The sequence below is a fragment of the Pezoporus wallicus genome, unplaced genomic scaffold, assembly GCF_028554395.1.
Source record: "Pezoporus wallicus isolate ANWC-B61680 ecotype Strahan unplaced genomic scaffold, APGP_CSIRO_Pwel_v1 contig_6999, whole genome shotgun sequence".
NCBI lineage: Eukaryota > Metazoa > Chordata > Aves > Psittaciformes > Psittacidae > Pezoporus > Pezoporus wallicus.
Window position 1 is genome coordinate 93,636 of NW_026640180.1, and position 19,518 is coordinate 113,153.

A 19,518-nucleotide genomic window follows, 5' to 3' on the forward strand; every position below is an offset into this window, starting at 1 on the left:
CTGAAGTTGTCCCAGGGAGCTGCAGACGGGAGGCTGGGGAGAAGGAGATCGTGCTGGGGAAAGGGCGTGGATTTCCCTGGCTGGTTGCATGTTGGGATTAAGCTGGGGAGGTGTGAGAAGGGTGAACTCTCTCCAGAGGTGTGAGCTATATTCAGGGGAGGAGGCTCTGATGTGACCACCTTTCATGCTTGGGCATCCTGGGTCTCAGAAACTTGTGCTGCCATAAGGCTACATATGACTGACTAAACAGATCTGGGGCCTCAAGTTCAGGAAAGCACCTGCAGCCCCCCAGCTGTAGACAAGAAGGGACTTCTTTCTGCTGTAAATGGTCAATGTGTGAATTTTCCATCATTGCTTCTCCAGTGTCTTGTAAAACCTCTTGACCTTAAGGCATCCCATCCCAAGGCTGTGACAAACTTGGGTCAGTCAGATACCTCAGTAAGTGCTTTATTTCCCCAGGACGCTCATCAGCTGTGAAAAAGTAACAGTGTGTGCTTCTGTTAGCATTCCGCTGATCATCCTGGGAGCTGGTGGCACTGCAGCCTAAGAGAGGGATAAATGTCTTTTAGTGATAGCCAGGAGAGCCCTCTGGCATGAAACCAAGCAGTGGGTAGGACACTGAAGCCCCAGGAGGTCTGAGAAAATAAGTCTCACTTTTTCCTGAGGAGCAGAAGCTCATGGTGAGAGCAGTAGCACACAGAGACCCTGGGGAGGGGGGCAAGATGGTTGAGGTGCCTGCTGTCTTAGCATGACCATCATGCCTGTCTGTATTTGTTGTGCAGAGCACATGCAGATGCAGAGGAAGGAGAGGGTGCAATGCTCAAACCATGATGCAACACATAGGCTTGTTCTCTCCGCTGATGGGGAGCTCTCTGAACACTGGGCTGCAACTTCAGCTGACTGCTCTAAGACAAGGTAAGAAGCTTTCAGAGGGTGGAGGTAGGGATGGTAACAGTCAGAAAATGTGCTTTGCTACTCTTAGAGGTAACATCCAAGAGGCTGAGACCTGTTGTAGAGAGGGAACAAGAACACATTACATTCCTATTACCCCAGACTCTATCTTCCTTTTTAACCCAGCAAGAAGTGCGCTGATTCTGAGGATAATACAAGGATTTGAGCTGCTTGAGATGCTTATGAGATATGTTTATCTCATGTAGTAGGGATCAGTAGCACATACCAGATTAATGCAGATGGCTTGCAGACTACACATGGCTTGGAAAACTGTGGGTGAAGGACCCAAGCACACCCGAACCTTACCACCTTCTGATTAAGCTGTGTGGGTAACCGTCATCTAAAACAGGCGTGGCAGCTTGCTGTGGGATTTTCTGCTAGCTTGCCCAGGGCTGAGGCCTGTTCTCTTCCAGCTTCCCATGGTACAAACCACAATCAAATCAGTTAGCCTTGCTGGAGGAGGATAGCATAAGAGCAGAGTGAATCAGCTTACAGGTGATCTCTATTTTTCAATGTAATTCATGCTAAATGTACTCGGGCTTGGTGAGCAAAGAATCTTCTTTCATCTCATGGCACAGCATCTATCTATTTTGTTTGTGGTTTTGTTTTTTCCTTTTTTTATAGGCTGGTGAAAGAACTAGGAAACCATGATGTTGTTCAAATAGCATGTGGGGACCAGTATGCCATGGCTCTAACCAGAGGTAGCATCTTTCAAGCACACTTCTTCCAAATGGGAGTCACACTATGGCAGACTTGCTCTCAAAAGGGAGTGTTTAAGCTACTCCAGTAGTTGGTGACATCACTACAGGGTAATGAGCAGTGGACAGGGGACACAAGATGCACTGGCTGCCAGTGCTGCTCTTTCCTGCCAGCACCTGAGGAAATGCGGTTCTGTCTCTCTCCAGTTCCCAAGCACTACCGCTCTGCAGAGGTGTGCTGTGGAGAGCAGATGTGGCCATCCCACTCTGCTGTCACCAGACCTGTTCATTCTTAAGTTGGAGCCCCTCTATGGTTGGGAACTTCTTGCAAGTATGGTTTAGAGGTGGTAACATCTGGCCTTTATTCTTGCTGTGCTGAGTCACATGGGCAACATGGACTGCCCCAAAGGGGGGCAGCAGAAGCAACACGGAGATTTGGCTACAGATGACGGTCTCACCTCAGAGCTAAGTCCCTAGAAACAGCACAGATTTTCACACTCCCACTCCCAAGGTGCAAAGACTAAAGGGAAGCAGGTGAGGCTGAGCTGGTTTCTTTTTGTTGTGTGTGTGAAGGAGGAGAGCTCTTCACGTGGGGCCAGAACACCCATGGACAGCTTGGAGTGGGGAGCCAAGCCACACTCACCCCTCAGCCACAGCTGGTGGAAAGACTAAAGGGCATCCCGCTCGCTCAGATTGCTGCTGGAGGAGCTCACAGCGCTGCCGTGTCACTCTCAGGAGCTGTGTACTCCTGGGGGAAGAATGATTTTGGGCAGCTTGGACTCGGAGACACACAAGGTAAGGAAAGACAGCAGTCAGAAGGTGTTTTCCTGTTTAGTGAGGGGCTCCTCAGGGCTGTCAGGCCTCTTTGGAGAAGCATGAACAGCAAAGTCTTTTGAAGAAAGTATATCTGGATTAGTTCTATATTTCCTGACTAGGAAAGGCAACCAGGGACAAGGGATTTAGGAGCTATGTTTCTACACGGAAACTTCCAATTCAATCATTTTATGTGGCCAGCTGGATAGCGTGGGCTCTTAAAACCATGCTCAGGTCTCTTTCCACTCACATTCCCTCTCCAGGTAGTCCTGCATGAAATAAATTACTTTTATCCCTCTTTTCCTTCTTTAATTCTCTGTAAATACCTGGTGAGAGAAGAGTAAAAATCACCGGCTGTCTGCAAACCTAGAAGGCAAGAGCAGAGTTGCCCTACCCAGACAGAACTTGAAGTCAGAGGGAGCTGAATGAGTCCACACCCTTGAGGGTCAGATACTTCGAAGCCAAGAATCTTTTGGCAAGCAGATGTGAAAATGCTGCATTTTGTTTCACATCAAGTGTAAATGAAGATACTATGGAAAAGGCAGAACATTATGAGAACAAGTGTGTTACACTGGAGGGCAGAAAACAACCCAAAACCAAGTGGTAAATACATGAATTGCTGTAAGAGACCACTGAAGAGCACTAACGCACACACACACACACACACACATCTTCTAAATCTTTCTTTGTCCTGAGATCCCCCCAGTACTCTTTCACTTTATCAGTGCTGTCTTCTTTCCAGATAGAGACTGCCCATCATATGTCAGAGCATTAGAGCACTGGAAGGCTATATTTATCTCATGTGGGGCAGATCATACTGCAGCCCTCTCCAAGGTGAGTCTAAAGTCAGCATCTGAGACCTCACCCTGCAAGAAAAGATAGACTGCTAAAAGTCAGCACGGGGAAATTAGGATGGCATTTAGGAATTAGGATAGCAATGGCATTTAGCAATTAGATAGCAGGCACTCAGACCTGCTTCCATCTGAGCCTGAAGACAATCCCCAGGGGATGCTTACTAAGCTATTGGGAAAACTGGCCTTTTCTCAGATTTCCCTCACCTGCATGCAAATAGGGTGAATGGGAACCCTGGGGCAAAGAGGTGCAGTTCAACCTCAGTACTTTTTGAGAATACTTTCTTTTTTATAGCATACTAGGGACTTCAGAACATGTGTAAAGTAGCTAATTCACTAGGGTTTACTCATATGTGTAAATTTCTCCAGCAATAGGAGGAAGGTAAATTGCCTTTCTCGGGAGCTAAATGATTTGGACGTTGCAGTGTATGATTAGGCTTGATGCAAAGTGAACTCTACCATATAGCATACTACGTCTCACTTGTTTATACTCTTGGTGGTGACCATTTGAATGCCTTTAATAATGTAGTGATCCTGTTGTTTCTTCATCTTGTGTTGGTTGTTTTGTCATCTTCAAGGAGGGGTTGGTGTGCACATTTGGAGCAGGAGGGGCTGGCCAGCTTGGTCATAACTCCACTCGTAATGAACTCACGCCTCGTGTGGTGGCCGAGCTGTGGGGAGCAAGAGTTTCGCAGGTTGCCTGTGGAAGGTAGGAAAGTACCAATAACGTGACTTCTAAGGTCAAGCTCTTAGAGGAATCACTGAAGGGAAGTAGGGAGGGAGCCACCAGGATATTCAAATCCCTGTGTCCCGGTAGGTCAGCACTGTCAGAATTCTGTCCATTTTTCAAGAGTAAGCCACCCTCCTGCCATCACCCCAGGGAAAGCAGAACCCTCAGCCCATGCCAAGCAAAGGGAGAGAGCTGCAAAAGCCACTAGAAGCTCTTGGTCTTTTTCTTTTTTAAGAAACAAAGGGTGTACTGGGCTCCAAAAGGCAAAAGACTGTCAAAAGCCGACATTGGGAAAGTCATTGAATTCCCATCCACTTTGACAAACTGGGGGTCCTTAGAAAGAACCGAAGAGTGGTGATAATTATCTGATTCCATTCTGGCTTTCTGGAATTAGGCCAGAAAAAGTTTTCTGAGAACTTCCCTGGGCTTTGTATCAGGCTCAGCTTCATAGAAGCTGCACTATTAAAAACAGGAGGGTATGAAGCTAGCAATGCATAGCACTTTATTTTTGTATCTGAAACCAGGGTAAATCACAAACATTAGCAGATAGCATAGGAAATTTGAGTCCATATGTTTCTGTATTGCTGAGTGTTTATGTATGGAAGTGTCCTAAGACTTTAGTTAAAGGGATCCTATACCTGGATGTTAGGACTTTGAAAGACAAGCCTCAGCTATCCACTCCGAGTAGCAGAACACTTTGTTCTGACTAGCCCAGTGGTATTTGATCATGATGACCGTTTTTCTTTTTCTGAACAGAGAACACACCCTGGTCTATGTCCCCTCCTTGGACAAAGTCTATTCGTTTGGTTCTGGTGAAGGGCAGCTGGAAGATGAGATAGAGCGTAACCAATTGATACCACTTCCCATCAAGATACCAGTGAATACTGGAAAATCCTGCCAGGGTAATGATGATTACAGATGTGTACAATCTAGTTTCAGTGCACCAAACTCTCTGATGATAATGACTCTCTCTTCAAAAGTTCCTTTGAAAATCTATTTTATTCTTTCACAGAAAACAGCACATCACAAAAGATGATTGAAGTTACTGCAGGAGGAAACCGAATTATTGTCCTTTACAAGGAGGACCAGGTATAGGCATATTTGATCATGGTTTCTAACTTTACCATTGTTCACATTACTGCTGGAAACATTTGGATTTTCCATCCTGCTTTTAGCACTCCAAGTTCATATATACATCTCATGCAGTCTTTCCATGCTTACCCAGAAACTAACTTGTATTGCAATTATATATCTGTTATAGACATTCTATATTATATAATATCTGTTATATATTTATTGTACATTGTCTGTTATTATATGCTATATGTTATATATTATATTCTGTGTTGAATGTATCTTGATCATGCTGGATGACCATTCATTTGTTCAAACTTAGGCTGAAATCTTCTTGTAATGATGGGCTTTAAAAAAAGAATCCCATCTGCTAGACCTGTAATCTTGTCAATATTTCCATGCATTTCCCACAGAATGCCCATTTGGATGGAATTGCCACTCTGAAGGATAAAGAAGTGGATGAATGGATTTCTAATTCCAGTTCGCAACACTGGGAGAGTATAAAACAGTAAGTCAGAAGCCTGGTGTTGGTTTGGTTTTGTTTTGTTTTTTTTTTCCGTAAGATGTGTTTTTCTCTAAAAATTACTATTCTTTGGAAACTGTTGTAGGAACTGTTGTTCAAGAATTTACCTGAGACAAGATCTTGTACCAGCACTTCTTATCTAGGTTTTACACAGGAAAAACAGATGTTGATAAGCAACAGCCCTTCAATACCCCCTCTGCTGGAACAGAGAGGGCTTACTGCCTGGCTTCAGAAGCCTGTCCTCCTCTTGCAGGGAATGGTGAAGTTCATGAAGAACTGACAAGTTAAATCAGTGAAAGACTGCGTCTCCAGACCAAGGCCTTGTGCAAAAATTGTAACCCAGAGTACCCTAAATGGAATGTTTTGTGTGTGACAGCTTTTAAAATTAGCGATCCCTTCTTTAGTTACCCATTTTCAAAAGCACTAAGTATGTACGCTTGTGGGAAGCCTTACACTTATGGCTGAGAATCGTAATTACGTAATCTTTCTTTCAGATCTCACATGGGAGGTTATTTTGTTTGGACAAGTCTGGCTACAGCTGCTGATGTTGAGCATTTAAAAATCTTGGCTCTTTGGATCTAAACTGTTTCTCTGACCACTCTTAGTGTGGTTTGGATCATACAGAAAGTGGTTGTTGAGAAGGCGAGAGAGAGGGTTCATTCCAGATCTCAGTGGAAGGGCCTGACAGCGATCACTTGATAAAACAGCTGCTTTAATAAGAACAGAACTAGGAATACAGGTAGTGAGTAAGTCTAACATCTCTTCAGATGCTGGAAACCCAGCAAATGCATACCCTGACAGATTTTCCCCCAGTCTGCTACAAAGATCCCCTTTATGGAGGGGTTCCTCCCATGCTGCAGTGCCTTTTATTGTGTATAACAAACAAAACCAGGTAATGTCCCAATGTCAGGAAAAGAAACCTCCATCATAACACCTGCCAGCATGCAACACAGGCTGGCGGGGAGGCCTTGAGCAGGTTCCCTTACAAGGCCCAGAACAGCAGAGGTGGCTTGCCGAAGATCACTAACTAATGTCTTCTGCAATGCTGTCTAAGAAAAGCTGAGCTAGGAAAAGTTCTGTGTGCTCAGGTGCAGACACTCGTACACACGTTTCTTGTTCTTTCGTAATCAAAAGCCTGAAGTTGAAAGGACTAACTTTGGTTTCTTTTCCACTCTCAGGAATATCAGCGTGATCTTTTCATCTGAGGCTTGCATTAATGGAAGCTTCCTGGAGAAAAGGTAGTGTGCACTTACTTAGATGTAACAGAACATATTGTCTGCATGTAAACTAACCAGAAAGTGTTATTTTAGGGCTTGTATGTAGAGAAGATCAGTTGTATCTGAATTTGCAAGAAGCAAGTTTTTATTTTTTCAATGCCAAAGCTAAAATTAAGGGGTTAATTCCCCCAATCCTATTGAAATTTGCTACAGAAGCTAACATTCCAGCAGATTACCCTATACTGACAGTTTTCAAGATGATGATAATACCTTTAGGCAATTTTACAGCTCCCAAAGGATCCATAATAGCTCTTTCTGTCATTCAAGTGCAAGTCATTTGGGGGTGAAATACAGGAAGCCTACCATTAATAGTCCGCAGCCACACAAGACAGGTTATTAATCAGGTCACACCAGAGCAAGAATATCTTCTTAGAACAGATTAAACCACACCCACTGGATTTGGGACTGAAGTGTCCAAGTATTTTCTGATGGTAGGATGCTTCACTATTCAGTCAGCAACAAAAAACAGCTTCTCACATCATTTGGTGTTCTCTTTTTTCCTTTGTGATAGAGACAAACATTTCAAAACTTCCAAAGAAGTCTCGGGTGTAGACATGTCACAAGTGCAACGTTTTTATGAGAAGATCAGCCAGAAGCCAAACATCTTCCAGGAGGTAAGGATTTGGGATAAGGATTCTCACTATGCAGAGCTCTGGATTTGTGCATGAAACTTGGGAATTCCATGCCAAACTAATTCATAAATGATTTGGCAAAACATAATCGCATTTTTAACCTTTCTCTCTTTTGTTGTTGGTTTTTTCCTCTGAAGGTGAAAAAGGAGATTGAGAAGTTACTGCCATCATTGTCTTCCTCTCCCATCCCACCTGAGAATTTCAGAGTCTACTTGATCTTGCTTTTCCTTCTGCAGGGAGAGGATGACAGCTCTTACCGTTCTCTCAATCTTCTAGCACAAGCCATCACAAAGCTCCAGTCAAAGGACCTGCAAACTCTTGGTAGGATTTTATGATGATAGGGCTGAACGACTTGAATGTCTGGTCATCTCTGGGTGAGCAGCAAGAGTTAGTATCGCTAATTTGTTCCAGAGTTCAGTCTGAAAGAAGTGCTCTTGGTAGAAACAGAAACATGCAACAAGACACATGAAAAAAACCCAAAGCCCTCAGTCTGAGGTTTGCTAATTTTTGTAGTGCAAAATTCAGCACTTTTTTTTGGTTTACGTCATTTGATAAACAGAGAAAATGCAGCTTCATCCAGAAATTGCAATTATTTGTGTTTACCTGTTACAGATACTTCACTAGCTGTTTTCTTTACAGAATGCCTGTGGTCAAATCTAGAAACATCGTTCTTAAAGGAGCTGGTCATTCTATATCAGAGGGTTTCCCAGAAAAATCTATGTTGGTTTATGATAGAACTCATGCATGTCCAAAGAGACCCCTTCACTCTGCACCCACATGAAACAGTGACTCTGCAAATACTGCAGATTCTTTACCAGGTAAGAAAGTCTTTGGATCCTGATTAGATGGGTATCAGAGCAAGTCAGAATATTTTAATCCTTTTTACTTGTTGCTTTTTCTGGGTTTCCTTCTTACAAGGGAAGATGGGGCCTTGTCATTTGACATTGCTTCTGGAATCTCTGGCTCTACAGCAGCATAGCTTTGAAGGAATTGTGCTCTTGAGTTGTGCCTGGCTGACCCTCTGCAGAAATTAAGAGCTTGAAGTATGCTCAAGTGGTGTGTGTGTGTGTGTGTGTGCTTTCTATGGTGTGAGAAGTGCATGCATTGGTGTGTACAGAGCTATGGATGCGGTATCCATTACGTAGCATGCCCATTCTCCTCTCTGCTGCTGAGATCCCTCACCCCAGTAACTGCTCACAGCATTTAAATGGCAACCCACCTGCTTGGCACATCGTGGCTGCCACATCAACACTGTGTGATGCTTTAAAAGCCTGTTACTTAAGAGATTTTCTGGGACAGCAGAATTAGATAATTTTTAGCTGCATTTGAACAATGGGAAGAAAGGGGGCAGCAACTGTATTCTTATTGACAAACAACCTTTCTCCTGCTGCGGTGTTCAAAGTTTAGGAAAGTCAAGAGCTCAGGCATGCGCTTCATAGAATCATAGAGTACCAGGTTGGAAGGGACCTCAAGGATCACCTAGTCTAGGTCATGCTTTTCCAAGAAAGGTTGGACCAGCTGTCCCAGCATCCTGTCCAGCTTAATCTTAAAAGTGCCCAGTGTTGGGGAATCCACCACTTCACTGGGGAGATTATTCCAGTGGTTGATTGTTCTCATTGTGAAAATTTTCCTCGTGTCCAATCGTAATCTCCCCAGCAGTAACTTGTGCCCGTTACCCCTTGTTTTCTCCATAAGACTCCCTGTAAAAAGGGAGTCTCCATCTTCTTTGTAGCCATGCTTTAAATACTGGCACATGGTGATTAGTGTGAATCAGAGAGAGTGATTAGATTTTGTTCAGAATTGAATATCCTTTTGGCTGGGAATGCAGATTTGGGCCTCAAAATTTAGACTCTTGAATCTGTATTTATACAGATGATGACCACCAAAGTGCTGCAGGCCTACTTTTCTGTAAATGGTTGCATCATTTGGAACTTTACATGTTCACTGTCCACCACCAAATTGTGTCTTTGCCAGGCAACAAGTCTGAACATGAATAGGGTACTTCAGATTGTCCTGCAACATGAAAGATGCACAGAGTGAAACATACCTTTCTGATAAAGCCCTGTTAAAGGATCTTAATTGTAAATGAAAATTGCTTTTCTGCTAGTTTATACATGGGTTTCTGAGACGACTCACCGTTGAGCACTATGCTTCTTGTAGCACTTCTGTCCTTCCACTTCTGTGCAGGGTCTCAGAGCTCTGTTCGCAGAAAAAGCCCTGTAACTCCTCAGCCCTGTCCTGCCACACAGACACATCACTCAATCTGCTGACGCCCCTTTTCCTATTGTGTGTGTCAATGCAGGTGAACTCCAGAACTGGCTTCAGAGTACAAGAAAACAACTTCTATGTGCCTCAGGTGAAACCCATTATCACAGTGTATTGGTCCTTTAATACGAAAAAAGTAAGTATAAAATCTTGCCAGCAGCACAAACCACTATTTTCCGTTTTATTTAAATTAGTTGCTATATCACAGGAAGCAGCAAGAAATGGAAACATGGATAGAAGGGACTTCCGTAGGCAAAAAATGCACTTTTCTGGCAACTTGGCTGAAATTTGCAGGGCACAGTGCCTCATTCTTTCATAAGCTTTCATATGCTAATTACCAGCTTTATACCAATTAACCAGAAGAGAGGAGGAGTTTTGAGAAACAGTATAAAATAAAAAGCCCCAGGACATTACTTGAAGTCACTGCCTTATCACACTGGAGGTGTAACACTTTGAATTAGATTATTTTGTATATACCACTTTCTACCTTTGGTATTACAGATAATAAACCCAACTGTTTTTAACAATGCACCATAACATGCGTAGCCAGGACACCTTTTCCTGCCTATTTTGGTTTAGCTGAATTATGGAAGATGCTATTTGAATCACTCTGTTTCATTCTTGGGACACTGTAACACAAACGTCTGCCTGCACAGACAGTTTAGTTGTTCCCCTGTCAGGGTTTCCCACTCACAGAAGCACTTAGCAGCTGCTTTCAGAAAGTGTGCCTCTGTTGGTGTAGTTTTTGCGTACACAACAAGGGCATGTTTCAGATACAGGAGTTAGCCAGATTACAGGCTGGCAGTTCAATCTGCACATGTACCCCAAACTCTGATTTTGCAAGAGAAGATCAACATATCCTTTCTTCCTTTTCATTTTAGATGGCCCTATGGAAGCTGACTGAATATCCGTGCGTTTTTGACATGCAAGACAAGATTGATATTCATTTTACAGAACGCAACGCTCTGTCCAGCATCTTTAGAGAGGTAAGTATTGGCATTTTTTTTTATAATTTAGAAGAAATACACACATTGACACACTGCTAACAGACTGTTACTTCAATCTTCAGAAACACATAATAGAAAATGGCAATGAAAAGTGGGGTTTTCCAGTCAGAAGACAATACCTTCTGCAAGACATATGGACCCATTTAAATAATGCACCAACCGAGCAATTCAGGAAGATCTTAGGGGTAAGAGACCAAATTGTATGGTTTGATAGCTCTAAATATATTGCTGCAGTGTTCTTTGGTTTTCAGTGTTACTGAAGTATTGGTAGAAGGATTTCAGTATTTGCTGAGCATACAACAAAACTACTCATCACATTATTATAGAAACATGTTCCACGGGGGACATAGAGTAAGGCTGGAGGACAGTATCATACATACTTATTCCACGTAGCCATCAAGTGTTGTTGGTGTAGGTTAAATGCAAGTGGCAGTGCTATTTACCATGAGGTTGCTTTGAGGTAATAGGATTGCTCATGAAACTGGCAACTGGTAAAGACTGTTACTATTACTTTAAAGGCCAGATTGCTGTATGTGAAAAGCCTGGCAGCTTGGGAGTCAACCTTAGAGGCCAGCAAACGAGACAACCACAGAAACCATTTCTCTCATGGAGATGCTATCCCAAGAGAAAGGAAGGAGAGTGCCAGCCAAGAGAGATGAAAAGCTGCTGTTCTCCGTGTAGCTTTAGTTTGTGATTTCCATGCAAACCCAAAGGTTCTGGCAGCTGTATTTTCTGCAGGCATCGCGATGCTAGCCCTGGGGTGGGAAGAGAGCACCTGCCCCAGGGGAAAGCTCAGCCCAGAGGCCGTATGTCAGTCACTAGCACAAGGGCAATCAGTCTGGCACACCTCTGCAGCAGAAACTGCTAACCTCACTGCCCTGTTACCCACTTCTGGCTCTTTCCAGGTGAGCCTTCTTGCCAACCAGAACTATTATAGCTTTTCCTTCCTGTACGCTTAAGATTCACAATGGCTCCTACAGCTACTTTTCCTTCCCCCTTCATCATTGTATCAGCTGTAGGAGGCATTTATTTACAGAGGCAATAAGGCTTGTGGCCTGTGCTGCCCTCTAGACCCAGAGTTTCTCTCCACCAATAGCACAAGGTGCCCCAACAAAGTGCTGCACTTAGCTGGAGTCAGCCTTTGAATAGACCTCTTGTGGGCACTGCCTTTCATGCTGTGCATCACAGCATTATTTGGCCAGAAGTGTCCTTACCAATTTGACTGCATTATTAGTATCCTACCAAGAGATAACTTGTTAATCTTGATAGTCTTGTTATTAAACATCAGCGCAATTTATTTTATGCTCTTCTGAGAATGACATACGCATTTCAATACATGCATCAGTTCAAAACCAAACCAACGCTTTTAATTTAGAGAGAGAATATTCATACTTCTGCTCGTTATCACTGTTTATTATTTAAGTTATTTCAGTCAGGATACACTTCTTCCTTGCAAAAAACATCACTACATAGAAGATTTTCATCAGTGCCACCACAAATGCACAACACTTCACGGGACACACTAGAAGTAATTAGTGCTTCTTGTTACTCTTTATCTGCCTTAGCAGTAATTAAATACTACGCTGCTGCAGAGGTCTTAATAGTTCCAGAGAGTACCAGGAAAATTATGACAGTCACTAGTCCCAAAAGGAGACTCTCTCAAACCAACTGCAATACCAGATGAGATTAACTAAACAATGTCACTTTACAGAAGCCCAGGAGTTAGCAAATGCATTTCACTAGTTGTGCCTAAAAAGCTTAATCCCCATCCAGGTCCACAGGTGGAAGAACACATAAACTGGTATCGTAATAGGAAGGAGAAGACTGTAGAAACATAGGCTGTTTGTGCTGGTGCAGCCCTGTGGGAAGGTCTCATCTACGCTGGCTGAGTAAAACAAGCCTGCTAGGGACAGCAGGGGCACAAGCACGGTCAGCGTGGGTAGGGAGGGGAGCATGCCTCCTCCGGCCATCAGCACTACTTCACTGCGGTCGGTGGCTGGAGGGTCCTCAGGCCTGCTTCAAGCCCTCAGCTGGGGGCTTCTTCTGAATCATCCTGGCAGCCTCTGGGATCATGTTGGGGATGCCATCGATGATGGGGTATGCAATGCCTAGTTCCTCGTTAATGAGCTCGTTGGTAGCTTCTTCGTACCTGGCCGGGCAAGTCAGGGGGAAACAAGAGAACAACTGGAGTGAGTAACCTGGGTTTACCCTTTGGCAGCCCCTCTCACTCGACTTGGGGCAGCAGTAGGCCAGGGGCGGGCACCGAGAGCGCGACGGGGCTTTCTCTTCCCTTTACCCTTTCCCATTTTCTTTCCTTTTCCCTTTCCCATTCCTTTTCCCTTCCCTTCCCCTCACCTCAGCGGCCGCTTGGAGAGCGGGCACACCAGGAAGCTCAACAGCGACGGCTCCAGCGGCTGCGGCTGAGGCCGCCCTGAGCCCTGGCCCTTCCCCGGATCCTGTTGCTGCCCGTGCCCGCCGCTCGCAGCGCGGCCACCCGCTGCCACCCACCGCAGCACCACAGCGGCGCCGCGCCCTCGGCAGCGCAGCATGGCCGCTCCCCGCGCCGCGCCGCTTCCGGTGCGCCGGCAGCCGGCCCGGCTGCGCTGGGTGCGCGCACAGGGGTTCCGCGTACCGGCGTGCAGCTGTCCCCAGCGCGATGGGTGTCTCGGCGCTCGCAGGTGTCGTTCCTCGACGAGGAGGGTGTGGACGAAGGCGGGCCGCCCCAGGAGCTCTTCAGCGTGGCCGTCAGGACTCTCTGCCAGCCCGTCCCTGCGGCTTTCCGCCGCGTCGCCTCTGGGCTCATGTGGTTCCCCAGCCAGGTGAGGGGCCGGCCTGGGGGGTGCGGGGAGCCTGTTCCCGGGAGGGTACAGTCACGGCTTTCGTTGTGTGCTTGTGTTTAAGCAGGCGTCGGGCTGTGAGGACGTGTTCTTCCGGATCGGGACGCTGTGCGGGATGGCCCTGCATAACGGGTGCATAGCGCCCTTCGCCTTCCCCCGGGCTCTCTACAAAAAGCTGCTGGGCCTGACGCCCACCCTGGAGGACCTGGAGGAGCTGCTGCCAGATGTGGTCCGGTACGGGCCGGGACGGTCCCAGCGCTTGCTGGGAGCTGCAGCCCAGGCGGGTCTCCTGGGTTGGATGTGTGCACGGAGATGCCCAGGGCCGTAGTCAGGATGCCCGTGGCATCTACATTTGACGTAGCCACAGGTTTCCAAGGTGGTCCCTGTCCTGGGCATGGATGTTGCTCTCAGACAGAGGCTGTCGTTGCCAAAATAAAAAGCCATGCTTGGGGGGGGGGTCTGATTTCTGCTCCACGTGAATATATAGTTCAAACCGCTTGGAGCTGTAGTTTCAACTTGGAAGAACTAAGCACCCCATTGCTAATGTTGGATTTTTCTCTGGTGTGCTAGTTATAATTTCCCACAATGTCACTCTGCACAAGAACAGTATTACTGTATGCTGCAGTTGTGCCAAATCTGAGGACCTGCATGCAGGGTTGCCATGTGCTGAAAAAGGAGATCTCAGCCAGATACAGCAGGGAGAGGTGCTGCTGCCATAAGCACAAAGCTTCTAGCCCTTGAAGTCTAGCTTCCCAAAGAAGTGCTGTCAGCAGCTGACAAGATGAGGACCCCATCCCATGAGCCAGTGACTGTGTTGAGGTGAAAAAATGACATCAGTGAACTGAAACATTGAGTGGCCTGTAGTACTTTGAAAGGTGATGCAGCCCAGAACAGTTCTCCCAGATCATCCCGCTGGTACTCAGTTCCTCAGGTGATATCTGGAATAGCAAGGCTGTGCTCCAAGCCCGCTTCCCACTGAACTTTGTGTAAAGTTATCTTCACAGGGCATGAGGACAGACTTGCCTGGCATCCTTTGCAGTGAAGGCATTTGCCCTTAGCCTCCCGGCAGTAGCGGGACATGAGTACAGATCAGTTTAGGGCCATATATGAAGGTTCTATGTGAGTATAGGTGTTCTGTATGTGTCTACATTTAAATACTACTTGTCAAAGGATGGTTTCAAATGGAATTTTAAAGTGCATTGAATGGTCACGTTTCTTCTCTTTTTTCCCCTTTGTTTTTTGAAAGGAGTCTTCAAGGAATTTTGCATGAAGAATGTGATCATGTCCTTGAAAGCCTGGACATGAACTTCACGGTAAGACATTATTGTGCCATTCAGACATACCATGCAGGTACTTGGGCATGACAGCATCCTCTGCAAATGACACAGCTTGTCTGTAAACTCCAACTAGCAAGGGTGCTCTGTCAGGCCCTGCAGAAAGAAAGAATGATAGATATAGCACATATGTGTCTGTCATATATAGATATAGCATCTAACGTTTTCATTTATTTGTGTAGATAATGGAAGAAGGAGGTTCCATGGGTGTTGTTGAACTTAAAAAAAATGGTGCCAACATCCCTGTCACTAGGGATAACAGGTTGGTTTTATTTTTCTTTTCTTTATCCTGTTGTCTTGTTATGAGTGTGTAAAATACCATATCTATACCCACCCCCATGTACTCTTAGAAAATACTGAATGTCAGCATTGTGCCGTTGATCTTGGTCCAGTAGGTTGTATGCTTTTGGTTCTTACTATACAGACTGCATATGTGCAAGACATTGGTAGTTTGTGCAAGCAGACTGGATAAGAAGGGGATCCTTGGACATCCTGGCATCTGTATTGATAAAGGTGCCTGTCCTTATCAGGGAAATTCCTATCAAATGTATAAAATACTACTGAACTGCATTTTTTTCAGGGAAATACAGATAGCTTGTCTGGGAAATCCAGCTAAATACACCTCTGTTTTTTTTTTTAATGAGCAAAATGTTTCTTGCTTAGTTATGTATATGGAAAGTGTCTTGTATAACAGAAAAGGAGCAATTTATCAATAAGGTATTGTGTCAGTATGAGCCTCAGCACAGGGGACAGAGAAAAATTCTGTGGCCTGGGTTGTGCACATGATCTGAGGACCTGTCTGAGGGATGCATGAAAGGTCTGTTATGAAGCTTGAAGTATAGTGTTTACACTGAGTTGATTTTACATATGCAGAGTCACTAAACAAATCCCAATCACAGAGAGAAGAGTGAAACTGTACTGATTAGCATATGTGCAAATATCTATTTTGATTTCAGGGTAATTCTTGGCCATTTACTGGGAGTTTTGCTGAATTTACACCAATTAGATCTGCTAGATTGCATCGCAATAGTGAAGTGTCTGATAGGATTTCACTGGAGTGTTCACATGAAGTACAAAGAGTATGATCAAAATGAATCCATGGTGGCCAGCAATCTCTTTTATTTGTGATGATCCTCCCAGCTTATTCAGTGAATAAGTAATTGGCAGTGATGGCTGCTGTCAGTAAAGACTGTCTTTTCAGTAGAGCAGGTCATACAGAATAAAGGAATAAGGAATAAAGTTCTCTGTAACTCTCCTTTTAAAGCCTCACCTATTGCATTGCTTGTTTGATTCAAAATATCTTTGCAGGAAAGTATTTGTTGACTTGTATGTGAATTATATGTTAAATGAATCAATACGGAAACCATTTGAGGACTTCATGCGAGGGTTTTTAAGAGGCTGCCCAGGTAGAAAGTGGAAGGTGTTTCTCCCTGCGGAGCTCCAGACTGTTCTTCAGGGACGTAAAAAAATGTGACTGGCATCTGCTGGAAAAGGTACTGGATACAAGCACGGTATACTTGTGCTATATCTGCTGGGCATAAACTCCTTCTGACCTGCTCTTTCATTGAGCGCATAGGCCATGAACACAAAAACAGAAGCGCAAGGGACTTTCTCTGTATTTGATTTTTGTCGTCATTTTGAGTCTGGTTTTAATCTAAATCAGGTACAAGAATAAAGGAGACTAAAAATCAAGCTGAAGCTCAAGGATTGTCATATGAATCTTTGAAAAACAAATGAACAAGGAGATTCCAGAGCTTAAGAGGACTTGAGCTCATGTGCAAACAGAGTTATAAAATTTATTGGTTAAACTGTTGTTGCTTTAAATAAAAATGAAATAGTCAGGATTAATGGGCTTGTTTTATTTTTATCTCTTTGACAGAGCGTGATGTACGGATGGTATAAAAGTTTAGATAAAACCATCAGGAATTTTTGGAATGTGTTTCACAAACTCCCAGAAGAAAAAAAGAAAATGTTTCTTGGTAATATATCAGGCATTTTAAACTTTTTTTCCTAGCCTTTTTCTCCCCCCCACGATACACATTTTAGATGCTCACACATGAAGACTATGGCTTTTTGACATTTTCCCCACCCCCTGCCACATTTCCTAGCGAAAGCCACAAAGAAGTGACGAAAAGAATTGCACAGGTGCAGCTCTGACCCTCCTCACAACCCCTGAGGCTTGCCTGAGTGCGTCTGACCACTTTGAACCTTGCAATTCCTTTATCCCTTACTTTCATGGTTATCAGCTGTTGGTCAGAGGCCTCAGCTTGTGTGAGCAGCCTGTGTTGACGTAAGCAGTTTAGCTTTCTCAAAGGATTGCAGAAGCTAGCTCATCCTTTTTAAATGTAGAAGGTCAAGCCTAGCATGGCGTTTCTCATGCACAAAATCTATGTAAGTAGAAGAGGGTTTGTAATTATTGTTAGCAAGAGGTACAAATTCAGCAAAGCAGATAATTAGCTTATGGAAATAGCCATATTTAAACACTAATTTTGCCTTATGATTTTCATCCTATGATAACATTATCTTGCTGGGGGTTGTTCTGTTCTGTTTTTAATTTGCTAACTTGTTTTTGTTTTTCCCCTTCAGTATTTTTGTCAGGATCTGATCGAATCCCTGCATATGGACTGGAACATTTTAACTTTGGTATTGTAGATCCTCAAGTAGAAAATCCAGATGAGCTCCATCTTGGTGCCAATACCTGCCAGCACATTTTGTTCCTCCCCAGATACAGCAATAAAAGAATACTCAAGAAGAAGTTGCTCTATGCCATAGAACATAATGAAAGTTTTGGTGTGTCCTAACTCTTGGTCAGGAGTGCTTTAAAGCAAAAATAAGAAAACAAATCTTTGTTACTGTCATGGTTTAAGTGCAGTCAGTAACTCAGACCCATGCAGCCCGCTCGCTCACTCCCCCCCTTCTGTCACTAAAACCAATGGTGTTATCCGCGCTGTTCCCAGGCCGAAAGTCCAAAACACAGCACTGCACCAGCTACTAAGAAGGAGAAAAAAATGACTGCTACTGCTGAACCCAGGACAGTATCACTTGTCATATTTTTCTCTTAATAATCCCAATTTAGTGGTTTCTACCCTGTCTTATTTTTACTGCACTTGAGTGCATGTGTTCACTGTGATTTTGTATTGATTATAAAAATGAGCTTAGACCAGATACTTGATTATTAGATTATAGAGTTAGGAAAGAAGAATCCTAGTTAACATGCTTCCAGGAACCAAGCTGATAACCACATATATTTACATATACATGCATCCTGTTTGCACTGTGCAGGTTTTCTTTCATTGGTAAATTTAGAGCAGCAGGGATTCTGTGGTTTATACACTACCAAACATACAGCCAGTACCTGCTAAACAGTTGTCATTGCAAGAGGAAGCTAGGCTAAAGTTTTAATCTGTATTAGTGAAGGATTCTCTTGGGGAGCAAATAATGCTGGGAGAGGTGTTCCTGTAAACTCTGAATTGAAGGAGCAGCACCTGGATATGGCCTTTGGCTTGTTTGGAAGAAGTTCTTAGGATGAGGATTTATCGTTCCTAGACTTTTTCAAAAGCTGTATTTGTAAAGCATTAATGGACTTGTTATTTAGTGTGATAGCACTGTGATATTTGTCATGTTTCTTTGTATCTTCTAAGGAGATGTTTGTTAATTAAAATTTTAGGCTTGCAGAACAGCTTTGTCTACAGAACCCTGTGGACATAAGGCTTGTAGGGCTGCTGAAAGCTCCTTGTTAAAACAATGCATAGCACTGGCAGGGGGTTGGAACTAGATGGTCTTAAGGTCCTTTCCAACCCTAGCCATTCTAAGATTCGGTGACTGACAATGTCAGGCAGGATGCAAAGGGAGGAGGGGAGGTGTATTTTTCTGTGTATTTTTATTTGTGTAAATATATATTCAGAGAACGGTGGCAATAATTTTTCAGTAGTCTTCTCTTGCCTTTGGTGTGTTAAATATTTTGGTGGACATATATATATGAAGACTTTTACTGTGTGAATTAAATGATGATTGTCTGAATTTCCACACCTGTAGTTGTGTTCTTTAGTTATCAGCTGCTTATGCATGACAGTGTATCTGTTTTCTATCTCCTCTTCTGTCGTGACTTTGTGTTGGGTATCACATGCAGATGCTCTTGGACCACGGAGGCTGCCTCTTTGAAATGCCAGTAGACGATATAAACCTTTTTTGGAAGTGACTGTTAGGATAGTGTTTCCAGCTCAATTAAAAGGGCATTGTTACATATTAAGAAAAAGAAAGCTTCCTTTTAGGTTACAGTGTAGTGAAGCACTCACGTCAAGCACTGGGAAAGCAGGTGGCATGGCGGTGGTGATGATAGAGAAGAGAGCTAGTGCTTTGAAAGATGCCAGCTGCCAGCCAAGGCAAGTGAGGGGTTGTGGCCCATGCAGAGCTACCCCTTGTCCCCCTTGCCAGCCTGTGGTAGACAAGACACCACAGGGATGTTTGCATCCTCTAGGAAAGGCACCAACCTGCTGCAGGAGTATTTCTGTGGGAAGAAGGAACTG

The 19,518-nt window shown here is 44.1% G+C and overlaps 3 protein-coding genes across 3 annotated transcripts; 1 reads left to right on the forward strand and 2 right to left on the reverse strand.

Moving 5' to 3' along the window:
- Window positions 1–733: 733 nt before the first annotated feature.
- Window positions 734–17,838, forward strand: LOC130603896 (probable E3 ubiquitin-protein ligase HERC4). The gene is given in 23 exon segments (XM_057418016.1): window positions 734–915; window positions 1,576–1,652; window positions 2,223–2,444; window positions 3,205–3,296; window positions 3,892–4,022; window positions 4,800–4,945; window positions 5,056–5,132; window positions 5,531–5,625; window positions 6,819–6,878; window positions 7,429–7,531; window positions 7,687–7,870; window positions 8,189–8,367; window positions 9,852–9,950; window positions 10,696–10,800; window positions 10,884–11,006; window positions 13,500–13,640; window positions 13,726–13,892; window positions 14,905–14,971; window positions 15,175–15,254; window positions 16,301–16,463; window positions 16,465–16,485; window positions 16,872–16,971; window positions 17,579–17,838. Coding segments are annotated over 23 exon segments (2,814 nt in total). The 5' UTR covers window positions 734–748; the 3' UTR covers window positions 17,794–17,838.
- On the reverse strand, window positions 12,214–12,791 carry PIGY (phosphatidylinositol glycan anchor biosynthesis class Y). The gene has a single exon (XM_057418018.1). It carries the CDS (start codon window positions 12,789–12,791, stop codon window positions 12,561–12,563), a length of 231 nt encoding a protein of 76 aa, XP_057274001.1. The 3' UTR covers window positions 12,214–12,560.
- Window positions 12,829–13,385, reverse strand: PYURF (PIGY upstream open reading frame). Its single transcript, XM_057418017.1, has 2 exons — window positions 13,177–13,385; window positions 12,829–12,970 (listed from the first exon to the last, which is right to left on the reverse strand). The coding sequence occupies exons 1-2, from the start codon at window positions 13,368–13,370 to the stop codon at window positions 12,829–12,831; spliced, it is 336 nt and encodes a 111-aa protein (XP_057274000.1). The 5' UTR covers window positions 13,371–13,385.
- Window positions 17,839–19,518: the final 1,680 nt, after the last annotated feature.

Coding starts and splice junctions, on each gene's coding strand:
- PIGY (XM_057418018.1), bottom strand. CDS start 12,791: ATGGCCGGAGGAGGCATGCTCCCCTCCCTACCCACGCTGACCGTGCTT.
- PYURF (XM_057418017.1), bottom strand. CDS start 13,370: ATGCTGCGCTGCCGAGGGCGCGGCGCCGCTGTGGTGCTGCGGTGGGTG. Junction 12,971..13,176: donor CTCTCCAAGCGGCCGCTGAG/GTGAGGGGAAGG, acceptor TTGCCCGGCCAG/GTACGAAGAAGCTACCAACG.